Genomic DNA, 18154 nt, shown 5'->3' on the forward strand with positions numbered 1-18154 from the left:
TGCAGGATCCTGGCCATTGTCTTTGGGATTGAAGGAAGGAATCAATTGTCTTTGACAGCTTTTATAGAACAAAAACCTGGACTTTTTGTATTCTTACATCATTTTACTCCTGACAAAATTTGGGTTTAATTCAGGGCTCCCGTTACTTTCAAAGCATGAGCCTTTAAATTTACATATTTTTAAGTATGGAAGGGAGACATCCATTAAATAATACAGTTTTAATCAACTTCTGTATTGATAACCTTCTGCCTTCTCCTCCTGATCACTCTGGTGATTTCTTTGACTCACCCTCCAGTCTGGACCTTTTAATTACCCTTTTTAAGCAAGGAGAGAAACCCAGAGATCTAAAGTCCTGCTCAGCACTTGAAAAAAAATTAATGGGAATAAAAGAGACAGAGAAAAGGGTGAAATCCTGACAGGAGTTGATGCAGCTTTGGGGCAGAAAGGAAAAATTGCTTTGGAGCCAGCTGAGATCAAATGACTTTGATCTGACACCCTTCAGCAGCAGGGGAGCTTTGGGGTTGGCACTGGCACATTTTAGGGTGACATGGGCTGGCCCTGGGTCACTCTTTGGAGGACAAAACCTGAGGGCTGTGGGATTTTTTTGCCTTTTCCCAGAAAATGCAATAAAGTTCCTGCAGCTCCTGCTGGGAGCACTGGGAGCTCGGTGTGGAATTAATGCCCTGCTCTGGTGCTGTCCCTGGTTGGTAGCAAAGCCACGACTCAATTAGCAGGGCTGGGAGAGATTTCCTGGCACCTGAAATGCCAAGTGACCTTGCAGTTTCCTCTGCTTTTATATCCAATCATTATTTTACACCCTGTCCCCTCCGAGCAGGGCCCAAGGTCAGCCCTGCTGCCTCCCAGGGGGACAGTGTCTGCATTTGGAGCTGAAAAGGCAATTCTGAGCAGTCAGTGATGGTTTTCCATCTGGCTCTGGTGATTTTTAGCTCGTGGGGGCACAGAGATGCAGGAAAGGGGTTTCAGGGGTGGGGACATCTCACAGTGCTGCAGCTCTGTCACATTTTCCACCCCAATTCCAAAGATGTGGCACTCAGGGCTGTTGCTTTAGGGGTGGCATTGGGCAGGATGAGCCTGAAGGTGTTTCCAGCCTGGATAACTGTGTGATTTGTGTCCTTTTTGTGTCCTTTTTGTGTCCCCAAGCACCCTGTGGGGGCCACCTGACGTCACCCAGTGGAACCATCCTGTCCCCAGGCTGGCCTGGCTTCTACAAGGACTCGCTGAGCTGTGCCTGGGTCATCGAGGCCCAACCAGGCTACCCCATCAAGATCACCTTTGACAGGTTGCTCACCCCCAAATCCCCTGGTTTGGGTGGTTTCCAGGGTCCCCAAGAGAAAGGGGATGAGTGTTCCATGTCAGAGGTTCTCCCCTCTTTTATTTATAAGCTCCTGGCAGGGAATCAAAACTCACCCAGCAGTGGGGAAGGGAAGCTGGGATGGTTCTGTCTGAGCCACTCCTGCTCCATTTTTAGGGGTGATTTAAACACAGCTCCCACATATTCCCTGTGTGGCAGGAGCAGCAGGAAATGCTGATTTTTTTGGCTTTCCCTGGATTTTGCTGTGCTCTGCTGGCCCTGGGGCTGGCTGTTCAGGGAGCATGAGGATGTGGATGGATGTAGATCCAGATATCCTGAAAATCAGCTGCTGTTGGGATTCCTGGAGTGCCCCAGAGAGCAGAGAGGAGCTGCCACTGCCACCACTGCTGGGACATTTGGGGCTCTGGGGTTCTTTCAGCCCTGTTTCATTTGCTTCCTCAGCACTTGGCCAACATTTTAGGGCTGGAGAAGCTCCCAGCTCAGTGGGATCAGGGTGAAGAGGTGAAGGATCACAAAAAAACCCCCAAACACATGTGAGGGTCCCTCAGTGAGACAAGCAGCAGAAAGGACCTGAAATTCCAAGTGACCTTGCAGTTTCCTCTGCTTTATATCCAAATTTATTTTACACCCTGTCCCCTCCAAGCAGGCCCACCTCTGTTGCTGCTTCCAGGACTGAAATTAAGAGACAGGAGCAGTGCTGGGGTTCCAGTTTCCTCGTGTCCCTTCCAGGTTCAAGACTGAGGTGAATTACGACACCCTGGAGGGTGCGGGACGGCCGCTCCTACTCCTCCCCCCTGATTGGGGTTACGATGGCACCCAGGTGCCCCAGTTCCTGATCAGCACCAGCAACCACCTCTACCTCCTGTTCACCACGGACAAGAGCCACTCTGACATCGGCTTCCAGATCCGATACGAGAGTAAGGGCGCCTTCTTCATGGAATTCCCTGCAATTCCTGCAATCCTGTAGTTCCTGCAATTCCCTGCAATCCCTGCAATCCCTGCATTCCCTGAGTTCTGCAATCCCTCCAATTCCCTGCAGTTCCTGCAATTCCCTGCAATTCCCTACAATCCCTACAATTCATGCAATCCCTGCAATCCCTGCAGTTCCCTGCAATCCCTACAATTCCCTACAATCCCTGCAATTCCCTGCAATTCCCTGCAATTCCTGCAATCCCTGCAGTTCCTGCAATCCCTGCAATTCCCTACATTCCCCAGCAATTCCTGCAATCCCTGCAATCCCTGCAGTTCCCTGCAATCCCTGCAATTCCCTGCAATTCCCTGCAGTTCCCTGCAATCCCTGCAATCCTGCAATCCCTGCAATCCCTGCAGTTCCCTGCAATTCCCTGCAATCCCTGCAGTTCCATGCAGTTCCCTGCAATCCCTGCAATCCCTGCAGTTCCATGCAATTCCCTGCAATTCCCTGCAATTCCCTGCAATCTCTGCAGTTCCCTGCAGTTCCCTGCAATCCCTGCAACCTGCAATTCCTGCAATTTCTGCAGTTCCCTGCAATCCCTGCAGTTCCCTGCAGTCCCTGCAATCCCTGCAACCTGCAATTCCTGCAATTTTTTTCAGTTCCCTGCAATCCCTGCAATTCCCTGCAATCCCTGCAATTCCTGCAGTATCTGCAATTCCCTGCAGTTCCTTGCAATTCCCTGCAAATTCCCTGCAGTTTCCCTGCAGTTCCATGCAATCCCTGCAGTTCCCTGCAATCCCTGCAGTTCCCTGCAATTCCCTGCAGTTCCTGCAATTCCCTGCAGTTCCCTGCAATTCCCTGCAATTCCCAAATTTCCAGCAGCACCAGGATCCCCTGGGTCTCTATTTTTCCGTGCCAGGCAGCTCACACTGCTCAAGGACTGGGCAGGGGGAAGCTGCTGCAGTTCCTGCTTTTCCTGGGATCCCAGGAGGGAAGGAAATCTAAAACCCACAGGCAGGGACAGCTCCCACCATCCCAGGGTGCTTCAAACCTTGTCCAAGCTGGCCTTGGACATTCCAGGGATGAGGCAGCCACAGCTTCTCTGGGAATTCCATCTTCTCACCTTCCCATTATCCCACTCAAATCTTCCCTTTCCCAATCTGAAGCCATTCCCCTTCTGGTTGTTTGTAAAAGCTTTTTATTTTATTTAGCATCTGCAGAATGTTCTTGGTTTTAGGAGGCAGAGCTGAGCTCACAGAATCAAATATCCAGAGTTGGGATCCCACAGGGATTGTGGATCCAGCTCCAGGCCCAAAATCCCATACCAGTTCCTCTGTCCATTTGCTCCCATCCTTTGGGGGGATTCCCTCTCTCCATCCCCTCATTTCAGAGATTTTCCTCACTCCATTTCTCTCTTCTCACTTTTGGGATTTCCTCTCTCCATTTCATCCTCTCACTGTGGGGGAATTCCCTCTTTCCATCCCTTATTTCATGGATTTTCTCTCTCCATCCTCTCACTTTTGGATTTCCCTTTCTCCATTTCCTCCTCTCATCATTGGGAATTTTCCTCTCTCCATTTCCTCCCCTCCCTTGGGGGATTTTCCTCTCTCCATCCCCTCATTTCAGGGATTTCCCTCTCTCCATCCCCTCATTTTGGGATTTCCCTCTCTCCAACCCCTCATTTTTGGATTTTCCTCTCTCCATCCTCTCACTCTAGAGATTTCCCTCTCTCCATCCCCTCATTTTTAGGGATTTTCCCATCCCCTCATTTTTGGGAATTTTCCTCTCTCCATCCCCTCATTTCAGGGGTTTCCCTCTCTCCATCTCCTCATTTCAGGGATTTCCCTCTCTCCAACCCCTCATTTTTGGGATTTTGCTCGCCATCCTCTCACTCTAGAGATTTCCTTCTCTCCATCCCCTCATTTTTGGGGTGTTTTCCTCTCTCCATCCCCTCTTTTCAGGGATTTCCCTTTCTCCATCCCCTCATTTCAGGGATTTCCCTCTCTCCATCTCCTCATTTCAGGGATTTCCCTCTCTCCATTCCCTCATTTTTGGGATTTCCCTCTCTCCATCCCCTCATTTTTAGGGATTTTCCTCTCTCCATCCTCTCACTCTAGAGATTTCCCTCTCTCCATCCCCTCATTTTTGTCATTTTCCTCTCTCCATCCTCTCACTCGGAGAATTCCCTCCCCCTGACTTTGGGAACAACCAACAAGATCCACAACAACCCCATGGGAGCGCTGAGCTCCCCCTGAGCTCCTGAGTGCCCCCAGAGCTGAGAGCTGTGCCCCTGTGCTCTGTCCCCAGCTGTGAAGCTGCAGTCTGACCACTGCCTGGACCCGGGCATCCCGGTGAACGGGCAGCGCCACGGCCACGACTTCTACGTGGGAGCCCTGGTGACGTTCAGCTGTGACCCTGGCTACACCCTGAGTGACAACGAGGGCCCTGGAGTGTGAGCCCAAACTTCCAGTGGAGCCGGCCCCTGCCCAGCTGTGAGGGTGAGGAAACATCTGGTTCAGCACCTGCAGAGTGTTCTGGGTTTCAGGAGGCAGAGCTGGGTGAAAGTTTGACAAGAAAGTCGCTCAGATATCCGAGCTTGGCAGTGTAATGAAAGCAAAACCAGTGAGAGACCCCAAGTTAGAAATGCAATTTAATAGGAAAAAAGAGAAAAATAAAATACGTGCAATAGTACAAAGAAAAACCAGAGTCAGAACATAACCTGCTGGTCAGGGTGGTGGGAGCAGACCAGATGAAGTGCTCTTGTTGAAGTTGTGATCCTGTAGAAAGGTCTGGTTTTCCTCTGGGATCCAGTGGGAAAGGCTGCTCTGATGTTCCAAATCTCAGTTTTTATCTGGGTAGGAAATGTTTGGCTCTTCCCCCTGGCTGGAGCATCTCCCCATGGGATGATGGAATTTTATCAGCCATGCCCTGGGACTCAGTGGCCATGGACAGGAGAGATCTCCTGGAGGGAGGATGGGCTGTGCAAAGATAAAGAACACTGCCCCAGCTGGTTTAACAGCTGCCCATGAACAGGAGATATCCCACAGAGATCAGGATCACTGCCCCAGCTGGTTTATAAAATCTGACCCATGAACAGGAGAGATCCCCTTTGGGAATAAAGACCATTGTCCCAGCTGGGTTAACAGCTGCTGATAGAACACAAACTTTTGGACACATCTTTACATTGTAACCTAGGACAGGCAGAAACCTCTTTAAATGTAGAATTTGAAGAAGGAATGGAAATAAAACAAGTTGCGATACAGAAGAAAAGAATTGCTGGCCAGTCTTACTGAGTAACTAAGAAACCAAAGGGTAAAGAGGGCTAGAAGGGTTTTTGTGGCTCAGAGCAAAGGATAAACCCACCCCAAACAGAAGATGTTTTTACGAAGCAAAAAAAGATTCCACAGGCAAACAAGACTGGTGGTGTTGCAAGTAGAAAAAAGGTCTCAGAATTTTCCACTGCAAGAAAACCGAAAAAAAAATTTCTTAGGTTCAACTGTAACACACTGACTTCTAGTGATTGGACAGTAGTAACATGAATATGGTAATGTTAGTAATGATGGGCTACAGGTAATAGTGAAGGTATTGATTGGTAGTTGTGTATTAAAATAAAAGTAAATAATGCATTGTAACCAGAACCAGAGTGGTTTCAGACAAACCTACAGCTGTGGCTGACAGCTCACAGAGTCAGAACGTCCAGAGCTGGATCCCACAGGGATTGTGGAGTCCAGCTCCTGACCCTGCCAGGGAACCCTTCCCATGCAGATCCACTGCCAAAACAGCAGCTGGGAAGCTCCCAGTGGCTATTTAATCCATGGATGTGGGTGGGTTGATCCATGGAATTTGTTGGATTTTGACCATCCAAACCCAATTCATGTTGATTGGATTTGGGTTGACCAGTTTCTTTTGTTGGATTTTGACCAACCAAACCCAATTTGGGTTGATTGGATTTGGGTTGACCAGTTTCTTTTACTGGATTTTGACCAACCAAACCCAATTTGGGTTGATTTGATTTGGGTTGACCAGTTTCTACTGTTGGATTTTGACCATCCAAACCCAATTTGGGTTGATTGGATTTGGGTTGATCATCCTCCTCTGTTGGATTTTCCTAGGCTGGGTTTTGGTTTCCTTTTTCCTCTCAGCTTGTGAAAGATTCTGGATTATTGAACTCTTTCTCTCCTTTTTTTGTGTGTTTTTAGCTCTCTGTGGGGGCTACATCCGTGGCTCCAGTGGCACCATCCTGTCCCCAGGCTTCCCTGATTTCTATCCCAACAACTTGAACTGCACATGGACAATAGAAACATCCCATGGGAAAGGGTGAGACACCTTTGGAGGGAACTGAGGGCTGCTGGGAGAGAAAATATTCCCTGTGGGATCTCAGGAATGATGATTCCATTGTCCCTGGACAAGATCCAGAGGGTTTTGATGTCACCTTTCCATCCTTTAAAGTGGAGAAGGGAAAAATGGTTTCTTATCCTCAAAAAGAGTCTGTGCTTTGTTATCTCCTGTTCCAGAGCTCTGTGACCCTGTCCTGACAGTCAGATATCCTAAAAATCATTCTCTGTGTCCTGTCCCTGTCACTGAGAGGGATCTGCCCCTCCTGGGGGATTTGTGGAATTTTTCAACTCCTTCCCTCCAAGATTTTTGGGAGCATCTCCCACCTGGCCAATGCACAATCCTGGAATTGCCCCAGCTGCTCCAACAATTATTTTCTTGTGACACTTTATGGACTGCCAGGCTGTACAAGTGGAGTTTAAAAGCAGTTTCATTTTAAAGGTATTTAAATGCCTAAAGAGAGACCATTATTTTTAATCTCACCGCTTCAAAGTGATTTCTCTCCCCTCTAATTTGTTTTGCTGTTTCTTCTGCAGAGAATGAGAGGGGAAAAAAAAAAAAAAGCCCAGCCTTGTGTTTGCAGTGATGTTTTGTGCCACAGTAAATTGCAGACCAGAGCAAAGGTTTAATTGGTCACAAATCCTTTAAAATGAGTTTGTAATTAGCCCTTTTTGCTACAGTTCCACTGCCCTTCAGTGCTGGAGGAGCCTCTGCTGGGAGTTTTTACCATAAAAAACTTGGAATTTGGGCATGTTCTGCAGGATAACTGAGTTATTGTTGTGCTGGTTCCAGAGGGGTGATGTTATTTCTGCTCCTTAAGCTGGGTTTGGTAAAGCTGAGGGTGTAAATTTGCTGTCAGGGGTGAATTAAAGTCATTTTACGTTCCCCACACCCAGTTTCCAAGTCAGATCTCTTTCTGTTTTGTGCTTCTGGTAGGAATAACAAACATTTGGAAACTCTTGGGAGTTTTGGAATTTTGCAGGGGGAAAGGGTCAGACTAAAAATGTTCTCCACAGAATGGATATAAAGAAGGAATTCCCAAATTCAGTCCTAAGCTTTGGGTCATAAAAATCCTTCTGGGACACTGAAAGGGCAGTGAGGTGCTGCAGGGGGATAAACATTGGGATGATCCCACAATTTCTTCATTCCAATCCCATGGGAAAAGCTCTTTATTGAATTCCAGCCTCTCTGACCTCCCCTGCTTGGGAAGGAAGAGCTCAGTGAGAGCAGCAAACCTTCAGGAAAAAAATTGGAGAGAGCCATGGGGTAAATAAATGGAATATTCAGCTGGGCTGGATGTTGTGGGGTTGGATATTGGATCTCCAGAGCTTTCCCTGAAATCCCAGATCTCCATAAAAAATCAGGGAATGGGCACTGAGGAGGAGGATCTCCCTCTGGGCTTTATTTCAGATTTCCTGCTGTTCTTTGGGATGCTGCATTTTGGGAATGGTGGGATGCAGAGCCAGCCCTTGGGGTGGGAATTATTGGGTTAAATGAAATTATTTGGTCAAGGCAAGCAGGGATCTTCCCCAAAATCCCAAATTCCATCCTTGGGTTTGCCCAGAGGAGTCTGAGCCTGGATCAATCCCAACCCCACACGAGCAGGGGCTGCCCTGGATGCCCCAAGAGCTGGGGAGATCAGGATGGAAAAATCCATCTAAATGCAAAGAGGTTTTTTATTGCCTGGCATCTCCTTGCCTTGTTAACTCGGTGTGACAATGCTGTGACAGAGTTCCTGAGCTCAGACCCTGCCTGGCTCTGCTCTCACTGCCATTTTATGTTGATTTTTTATTTTTTTTTTTTAATATTTTATTTCCAAGCTGGAATTATTTTCCAGAGAATAAGTGTTTCTAATGGTGTTTGAATTCCAGCATGAAAAATCACCTCGCTGGAGGCTCCTGCAGAACCTGAAGTGCTTCCCATTGTGTGTCTGGAGGTGTGAAGGGGACTTTAAGTAATCCATTACTCCTCTCTGGCTCATTTACAAATGCAGCAAGGTCACAGCCTTCTCCCCAAACGGTTCAAATCGTTCAAATTGAATTTGGGAGGAAGAGGCAAAAGAGTTTTTGCTGTGTTTGGCCGGGATTTCCGTGGCTGGAGCTGTTGTGGGGTTTATTTTGGGCAAGAAAAGGTGAATAAAAGTAGGATTTTTCTTGGATAAAGCTGGTCTAGGGGAAGGTGTCCCTTCCTGTGGCAGGGGGATGGAATCAGACAATTTTTAAGGTCGTTCCCAATTAAATAATTCAATGATTTTCTGATTGAGCCCATCATGGGAAGGTCCTTGCAGCTGCACCGCTGACACACTCCTGCAAAAACCTCCCTGACCTTGAGGCTGGGCTCAAATCCTGTTTTTCCAGGCAGGAATTCCTTCTGGAACACGCTGGTTTTGAGCCCTCCCAGCTCCAGCCTTGCTGCTCTCGCTGCCCATTTCAAACTCAACACTTTTGTGACATAGTGTTCCCCTGGGCTGTCCCTGCTCCGTCCCTGCAGTGATTTGATATCATCCCTGACGAGGGCACAGGAATCCAACACTCCCAGGGCCTGGCCCTGCTCTGGGCCTGGTACCACATCCAGGATTTTGGGTTTTTATTGATTTCATTTCTGCCATCACCAACCTCTTTATTGCAGTGTGATTTTCCCCCTGCTGGGGGAAGCACTGGGAGTGCTCTGGGATTGTTGGTGTAGGAACAGATCAGGATGGTTGTGTGATTGAGGAGCTCTGGGATCAGGGGTACAACCCCAAATCTGACCCCACATGGACTCCAGAGAGGGGAATATATGAATATTTATACCCTTTTCCTTATATAATAATTATTAAATCCATATTATTCTATTGTACACATTGATCTTAAATGAGAAACACAGGGATCCAAAGCTCTGCATCTGCTGCAGGAATTTCTCAATTCCAGCAGGACCAACCCTCAGCTCCCTGGCACTGAGGGGATTTGCTGGGCTGTTCCCTCTCCTTCCCTCACAATCCCACCCCAATCCCAATCCTAATCCCACCTGGTCCCCACACAGAGCTGATCCCTCTCCCTGTGTGCATTTGGACCCCAAACAAACCCCAGGCACAATTTCCTGTGATCTCCAACCCCATTTCCAAAGGGTTCCCTGCCCTGGATCACTGCTGGTGTAGAAACATCACCCCAGGGTGTTGTGCGATTGAACAGCTCTGGGATCAGGGGTACAACCCCAAATCTGACCCCACATGGACTCCAGAGGGACAGGTTTTTATACCCTTTTCATTATGTAATAATTACTAAACCCATATTGTTCTATTGTACACATTGATCTTATCCAAGCAGGGATTCTTGTGATTTCCATCAGGTCCCCAAATATCCTTTCTCATGGTTCTTGGGTTCAGCCCCAACACTTCAGGATTTTAGGTACAATCAGTCAATGATCAGGCTTGGATTCAGCCCCAATACTTTAAGTTATTGATTCTTGTCACCATTGCATTGCTTCTCATGATTCTTGTTACGATTAAACAATAATAATATTCAATTTACCAAACAATTATCACATTTAACAATCATATTATTTATCACATGATGATCACACAGGTGCAGTTTCACCTGATCCAATAAAGACAAAGCCCAACATTCCTTCCCAGGCCTGGTTCCCTTTCCCACCCCTGAATCTGTTGTACACAACTCCCATGATTTCAGAAACATTTTAACCCTGTGCTATCAGGATGACTCCACCCGTGGATTTCCCTGTGCAGGTGTGTTCTTCACCTTCCACACGTTCCACCTGGAGAATGGCCACGATTACCTGCTGATCACGGAGAACTCCAGCTTTGCCCAGCCCCTGCAGCAGCTGACGGGCTCGCGCCTGCCGGCCCCGCTCAGCGCGGGGCTCTTCGGGAACTTCTCGGCCCAGATCCGCTTCATCTCCGACTTCTCCATGTCCTACGAGGGCTTCAACATCACCTTCTCAGGTGGGAGCAGCTGCCCAAGGGCTCCCTCCTTTCTGTCCCTCCTTTCCTTCTTTCCCTTCATTCTTTTCCTTCTTTATTTCCCTCCTTTCTCTCTTTCTCTTTTTCTTTCTTGCTCTCTTGATCTTTCCCTCCTTTCTTTCTTTCTTTCTTTCTTTCTTTCTCTTTCCCTTATTTCTTTTCCTTTTTTGCCTCTCTTCCTTTCCTTTCCTTTCCTTTCCTTTCCTTTCCTTTCCTTTCCTTTCCTTTCCTTTCCTTTCCTTTCCTTTCCTTTCCTTTCCTTTCCTTTCCTTTCCTTTCCTTTCCTTTCCTTTCCTTTCCTTTCCTTTCCTTTCCTTTCCTTTCCTTTCCTTTCCTTTCCTTTCCTTTCCTTTCCTTTCCTTTCCTTTCCTTTCCTTTCCTTTCCTTTCCTTCCCTTCCCTTCCCTTCCCTTCCCTTCCCTTCCCTTCCCTTCCCTTCCCTTCCCTGAACTTCCCTGAACTTCCCTGAACTTCCCTGAACTTCCCTGAACTTCCCTTCCCTGAACTTCCCTTCCCTGAACTTCCCTGAACTTCCCTGAACTTCCCTGAACTTCCCTTCCCTGAACTTTCCCTTTCCTGAACTTCCTTTCCCTTCATCTTCCTACCCTCCCAGCAAAATCCTGGGAATCAGTTTCCATTAATTTGGGTCACTCCTTTTGTCACCCAGTAAATTATCCAAGTATTAAACTCCAGTGTGGCCTGAGAAATATTCCCAATGTGTCCCAAGAAATTTTCCCCTTGCAGCCCCCATGTACCCAGGGGAACAATTCTGTCTGTGCTGGGCTGGATAACAGGAATGGACCCTGTGGAATAAAATCCCTGTGCAGGTGTTGCTCTCTCCCTGCTCACCCTCACCTTCCCTCTCCGTTCAGGGGCAATTCCAGCTCAGGATTTTTGGGGAACACTGTCCCCGTTTCCCCAAACACCTTCTGTGTTTTAGAGGAAAATGACAGCAGCAGGCCCAGCATCTCCAGCCCAGGGACAGATGGGATCCTTTGGAGGCAGCCTGGAGCAGGCTGGAGTGCTGGGATGAGGAGAGGGCAGGGCTGTCACTCCCATTGTCCATCTGCTCCCTCCCTGCCTCCAGCTCTCTGCTCCACTTGGATGCTCCTCCAGTGCCTGTAAACTTTCTTTTTGTCCCTGGTGGTTGATTTACCAGGACCTGAGAGTGCTGATATCCATCAGCCATCTCTCAGAAAGCTCACATCAGCCAGCAGAGAAAGATCTGAGGCCTTGCTTGTGTTCCACAAGAATCTTTATTTCATGCCAAGGGTGGTCAAGCAGGATTCTCTCAGAGACAAAGGGCAGTCAGTCACATTTATAGGTTCAGGGGGGATTCAAACTACAGCCAATAAAAGTTTATACAAAGAACAGCATCCAATCTAAGTGAGAAGTTCTAAAGGTGAACTGACCAATTACACAAACTAATTTCTAACCAATTATCTTCCAAAGTGTTAGAGAGTGACCAAATTCTTAAGGAATTTGGCTCAGCCTTGGTATCCAGGAGACTTTATCTATTATAGCAAGTTCCAGGGGCCAGGGGAAGATGGCTTTGGAGGAACTGGATCATCCACAAGTGCTCATCCAGGCCTGCAGCCTGTCCTGGATGTGCCTCTGCCATGGAGCTGGAATGTCCAGCCTGGAGAGGAGAAGGTCCAGGAGAGCTCAGAGGGACACAGGGAATGGCTTTGAGCTGGCAAAAGAAGAGATTTGGGTGGGATATTGGGATGAAATTCCTCCCTGTGAAGGTGGGAAGGGCTGGAATGGATTTCTCAGAGCTGCCCTGGATCCCTGGCCGTGTCCCAGGCCAGGCTGGATGGGTTTGGAGCACCCTGGGACAGGGGAAGGTGTCCCTGGCTCATTCTTTATGTCCCTTCCCACCCCAGCCATCCCAGGATTTTAACACACACCTGGTGTATCCCAGGCTGGGTTTCCATGATCCCAATTTTTTTCCATGCATTTTTCCCTGGCTCAGTTGCTTTGCTGTGGTACCAGCAGGGCTCTGAGGGATCCAGGTTTCCCTGACTCCAGGAGCCAGGAGGAGGCTGAGGGAAACAATTCCTGCCCAGGGAAGCTCCAGCAGCCCCATGCTGAGCTGTGCTGGCTAAACCATCACGGTGCTGATGGCTTTGAGGGGGTGTGGTGATCCAAAATGCAGATTTTTCAAAGGAAATCCTGCTTTTCAGCAGTGATCAGTCAGAAGGAGCTTGGGGACTTGGAGAGGGACACAAAAAAGGACATGTGGCAGTCAGAGCAGCTCATGGCACTGGGGCAGCCTCTGCTTGAGGTGTTTGACTGTGTCCCCTGGCCTGGAGTCCTCCAAATGACTCCCAAGTGCTCCCACTGCAGGGAATGCCAGACTGTGCTGCCTGAGTGCCCCAGGAGCCCTTCCCTGCAGCAATCAGGCAAGGAAAGGAGCTTTTTTATTGCTTTGCTGCTCTTCTTGCCTCTGTCCCTGTGTCCTTCCCAGTCCAGCACCCAGGGAAGGAGAGAAATTCCCATTTTTCCTGCAGAGTTTGGTCTGGCACCCTCCCTGATGGGCAGAGCTGTTGCCATAGATGCAGCTCAGACCTGGTTCCCAGTGCCTTTGTTCCTGGCCTCTGAAGTCAGGGATTTGCATGTGGAAACCAGTCAGAAAATTTCCAATTAACTCCTATTTTGATGAGGGGGAAAAATGACTTTTTGCCTTTCAAAAGCTCGCCTCTAATTATAACTCTCATTTTCAGTGTATTTCAAGGCTTCTTTCCTATCCTGGAAGGCAAAAATGGGAGTCAGTTCTATTTTTAGCTTTCTTTACATTTATATATATTAATGTACAGGCTTTGGACTTGGAGATTTTTCCAGAAACACCCTCAAAAGAGTTTTCCTTCAGGCTGGTGTGGGGTCAGAGACACGAGTTTGGCTGTTGGCCAAAATCCTACGTGACCTTTCTTTGCAGGATTAGAAATGGAGAGGCAGCAGAAATCCCACCCAGATCAATCCAGCCTCTCTGGGCTGCAGCAGAGGGACAAGGACAAACCCCAGTGGGACAGGAACTGCGACCCCTTGTCTTTGGGGGTGGCTGGGATCCAGGTGCTGGGGGGGAATTTTGGGTTGGGGGTGAAATTCAGGTTGGGTTTTATGTTTTAGAATCCTCATGGATTCACTGGATCAAGGCTTAGAGCTCCCTTGGATCTTCATGTCCTTTCCAGGGAGGACAGAACCCCTGAGTTGTAGATTGAGGGTGAAATCCAGGTTGGTTTTTATGGTTCAGAATCCTCATGGATTCACTGGATGAAGGCTCAGAACTCCCTTGGATCCTCTGCTCTTTGGAGAGGACAGAACCCCTGAATTGTAGATTGGGGGTGAAATCCAGGTGGTTTTAAAGTTCAGAATCCTCATGGATTCACTGGATGAAGGCTCAGAGCTGCCCTGGATCCTCTGCTCTCTGGAGAGGACAGAACCCCTGAATTGTAGATTGGGGGTAAAATCCAGGTGGGTTTTCATGGCTTAAAATCCTCTTGGATTCACTGGATGAAGGCTCAGACCTCCCATGGATCCTCATGTCCTTTCCAGGGAGGACAGAACCCCTGAATAGTAGATTGGGGGTGAAATCCAGGTGGTTTCATGGTTCAGAATCCTCATGGATTCACTGGATCAAGGCTCAAAGCTCCCTTGGATCCTCTAATATCTGAATTGTAGATTGGGGTTGAAATCCAGGTGGGTTTTTATGGTTCACAATCCTCATGGATTCACTGCAGCTGGATCAAGGCTCAGAAGTCCCTTGGATCCTCTGCTCTTTGGAGAGGACAGAACCCCTGAATTGTAAATTAGGGATGAAATCCAGGTTGGTTTTTGTTTTAGAATCCTCATGGATTCACTGGATCAAGGTTCAGAGCTCCCTTGGATCCTTTAATATCTGAATTGTAGATTGGGAGTGAAATCCAGGTGGTTTCATGGTTCAGAATCCTCATGGATCAAGGCTCAGAGCTCCCTTGGATCCTCTAATACCTGAGTTTTAGGTTGGGGGGTAAAATCCAGGTGGTTTCATGGTTCAGAATCCTCATGGATTCACTGGATCAAGGCTCAGAGCTCCCTTGGATCTTTGTGTCCTTGCCAGGGAGAACAGAACTCCTGAATTGTAGATTGGGGGTGAAATCCAGGTGGGTTTTCATGTTTGAAAACAGTGAATCATGGATTTACTGGATCAAGGTTCAGAGCTCCCTTGGATCCTCTGCTCTCTGGAGAGGACAGAACCACTGAGTTTTAGGTTGGGGGTAAAATCCAGGTGGGTTTTCATGGCTAAAAATCCTCATGGATTCACTGGATGAAGGCTCAGAACTCCCTTGGATCCTCTGCTCTTTGGAGAGGACAGAACCCCTGAATTGTAGATTGGGGGTGAAATCCAGGTGGTTTTAAAGTTCAGAATCCTCATGGATTCACTGGATGAAGGCTCAGAGCTCCCCTGGATCCTCTGCTCTCTGGAGAGGACAGAACCCCTGAATTGTAGATTGGGGGTAAAATCCAGGTGGGTTTTCATGGCTTAAAATCCTCTTGGATTCACTGGATGAAGGCTCAGAACTCCCTTGGATCTCTGTGTCCTTTCCAGGGAGGACAGAACCCCTGAGTTGTAGATTGAGGATGAAATCCAGGTGGTTTCATGGTTCAGAATCCTCGTGGATTCACTGGATCAAGGCTCAGATCTCCCTTGGATCCTCTAATACCTGAATTGTATATTGGGGATGAAATCCAGGTGGTTTCATGGTTCAGAATCCTCTTGAATTCACTGGACCAAGGCTCAGAGCTCCTTTGGATCCTTGTGTCCTTTCCAGGGAGGACAGAACCCCTGAATTGTAGATTAGGGGAGAAATCCAAGTGGTTTTTTGGTTCAGAATGCTCTTGGATTCACTGGATCAAGGCTCAGAGCTCCCCTGCATCCTCGTGTCCTCTCCAAGGAGGACAGAACCCGAAGTTCCCCCACTGCCATGCCATGAAATCCACTTCTCCCCTCCAGAATACGACCTGGAGCCGTGTGAGGAGCCCGAAGTGCCAGCCTACAGCATCAGGAAGGGGCTGCAGTTCGGAGTGGGGGACGTGCTGAGCTTCTCCTGCTTCCCTGGGTACCGGCTGGAGGGAGCAGCCAGGATCACCTGCCTGGGCGGGAGACGCCGGGTGTGGAGTTCGCCTCTGCCAAGGTGTGTTGGTAGGTGGTCATGAGCTTTCATTTCGCTTGGCTGGTCCTGCTGGGCTGCACTCCTGAGGTGGGCAGGGCTGGGTGGGAGGGTGACATTCCCCAAATGGAGGGGTGACATCCCTAGAGTGGGTGACATTCCCCAAATGGATGGGTGACATTCCCCAGATGGAGGGGTGAGATCCCTAGGGTGGGTGGGTGACATCCCTGGGGTGGGTGACATTCCCCAAATGGGTGGAAGGGTGACATCCCTGGATGGAAGGGTGACATTCCCTGGGATGGATGGATGACGTTTCTGGGTTGGATGGGTGACATTCCCTGAAGGATGGGTGACATTCCCTGGATGGAAGGGTGACATTCCCTGGATAGACATGTGACATTCCCTGGATGGAAGGGTGACATCCCCTGATGGATGGGTGACATTCCTGGGCTGGATGAGTGACATTCCCTGGGATGGAAGGGTGTCATTCCCAGGATGGATAGGTGACATTCCCCAAATGGGTGGAAGGGTGACATCCCCCAGACGGACAGGTGACATTCCCTGGGTGGACATGTGACATTCCCTGGATAGAAGGGTGTCATTCCCTGTGATGGAAGGGTGTCATTCCCAGGATGGATGGGTGACATCCCCTGATGGATGGGTGACATCCCTGGGATGGACAGGTGACATTCCCTGTGATGGATGGGTGACATTCCCTGGGATGGAAATGTGACATTCCCTGGGATGGATGGGTGACATTCTCTGGATGAATGGGTGACATCCCCCAGATGGACAGGTGACATTCCCTGATGGAAGGGTGACATTCCCTGGATGGACAGGTGACATTCCTGGGATGGAAGGGTGACATTCCCTGTATCCAGGCAAACCCCACCTGTGGATGTGTCTGGGAGCCCCCCTGGCTCTGACCCTCCCTTGTTTCTCTCACCTGTCCCTTCCTGAGCACTGCAGCTCCTGTTTCAGCCCCTGCAGTTCTTGGCACTGATAAATCAGTGAATCCCAGGGGGGAGGAGGGGAGGATTGATCTGCAGCACAGAGCTGCTGCTGCTGGGGGCAGAACTGTCACCTGGCAGGGATGGGGACTGGGACAGAACAGGGGCACAAATCTGGGAGGAAGGAGGATGCTCCAGGCCTTGGGAAAAATGTCACCTCCTTTCTCTCTTTCTCCTTTCTTTCTTTCTTTCTTTCTTTCTTTCTTTCTTTCTTTCTTTCTTTCTTTCTTTCTTTCTTTCTTTCTTTCTTTCTTTCTTTCTTTCTTTCTTTCTTTCTTTCTTTCTTTCTTTCTTTCTTTCTTTCTTTCTCTTTCTTTTCTTTCCTTTCTTTTTCTTTCTTTCTTTCTTTCTTTCTTTCTATTTCCCTCCTATCTTTCTTTCCCTTCTTTCTTTTCCCCTTTCCTTTCCTTTCCTTTCCTTTCCTTTCCTTTCCTTTCCTTTCCTTTCCTTTCCTTTCCTTTCCTTTCCTTTCCTTTCCTTTCCTTTCCTTTCCTTTCCTTTCCTTTCCTTTCCTTTCCTTTCCTTTCCTTTCCTTTCCTTTCCTTTCCTTTCCTTTCCTTTCCTGAACTTTCCTGAACTTTCCTGAACTTTCCTGAACTTTCCTGAACTTTCCTTTCCTGAACTTTCCTTTCCTGAACTTTCCTTTCCTGAACTTTCCTTTCCTGAACTTTCCTGAACTTTCCTGAACTTTCCTGAACTTTCCTGAACTTTCCTTTCCTGAACTTTCCTTTCCTGAACTTTCCTTTCCTGAACTTTCCTGAACTTTCCTGAACTTTCCTGAACTTTCCTGAACTTTCCTGAACTTTCCTTTCCTGAACTTTCCTTTCCTTTAACTTCCTGAACTTTCTTTCCTCCTCATCCTCCTGCCAAGTTTTGAGCCCCACAGATCTTCTGACTTCATGTTTGCCTGCAAGTCAAACTCTCAGTATAAAGAAAGAAGCAGCTCCACCACAAATTCTCCAAATTTCCCCCCAGATCCCCCCCAGATTTACAGCTTTACACAGGAGGGGAGAAGCCTGCCCAGGAAAACGTGCTGGAGAAGGGGACAGTGAATAACAGCAGGGAGAAGCTTTTTTTGGAGCAGCTTTTGGAGGAGTCTCCTGCATGGGTGCTGTGCCCAGCAGGTTTGTGGGGTCACTGAAATGTCCCTTTGTGTCCTGGTGCAGCTGAGTGTGGCTCGTCCGTGACGGGAACCCAGGGAGTGCTGCTGTCCCCCAACTACCCCCTGAGCTACAGCAACAACCACGAGTGCATCTACTCCATCCAGAGCCAGCCTGGCAAGGGGATCCAGCTGAGAGCCAGGACCTTCCAGCTGGAGGCAGGAGATGTCCTCAAGGTAAATCCGGCTGGGGCAGTGATTTACCGAAATCTGAGTGTTGGTTTAACACCCATACTCAGCTGTGATGGACAAAAAACTCTGTAAGAATTTAAAGTTAGAACTTATGTGTTTGTTCCT

At 48.5% G+C, this 18154-nt stretch overlaps 1 protein-coding gene across 1 annotated transcript in view; it reads left to right on the forward strand.

The window, feature by feature from the left end:
* LOC117007700 (CUB and sushi domain-containing protein 1-like) overlaps positions 1-18154 on the forward strand; it is a 124948-nt gene that overhangs the window by 10370 nt on the left and 96424 nt on the right. Inside the window, 10 exon segments of the mRNA XM_033081023.1 lie at positions 1162-1300; positions 2063-2096; positions 2098-2134; positions 2137-2250; positions 4554-4690; positions 4693-4744; positions 6446-6563; positions 10307-10521; positions 15532-15720; positions 17865-18034. Coding sequence (XP_032936914.1) covers positions 1162-1300; positions 2063-2096; positions 2098-2134; positions 2137-2250; positions 4554-4690; positions 4693-4744; positions 6446-6563; positions 10307-10521; positions 15532-15720; positions 17865-18034 — 1205 coding nt within the window.

Source organism: Catharus ustulatus, chromosome 26 (genome assembly GCF_009819885.2).
Source record: "Catharus ustulatus isolate bCatUst1 chromosome 26, bCatUst1.pri.v2, whole genome shotgun sequence".
Classification (NCBI taxonomy): Eukaryota; Metazoa; Chordata; class Aves; order Passeriformes; family Turdidae; genus Catharus; species Catharus ustulatus.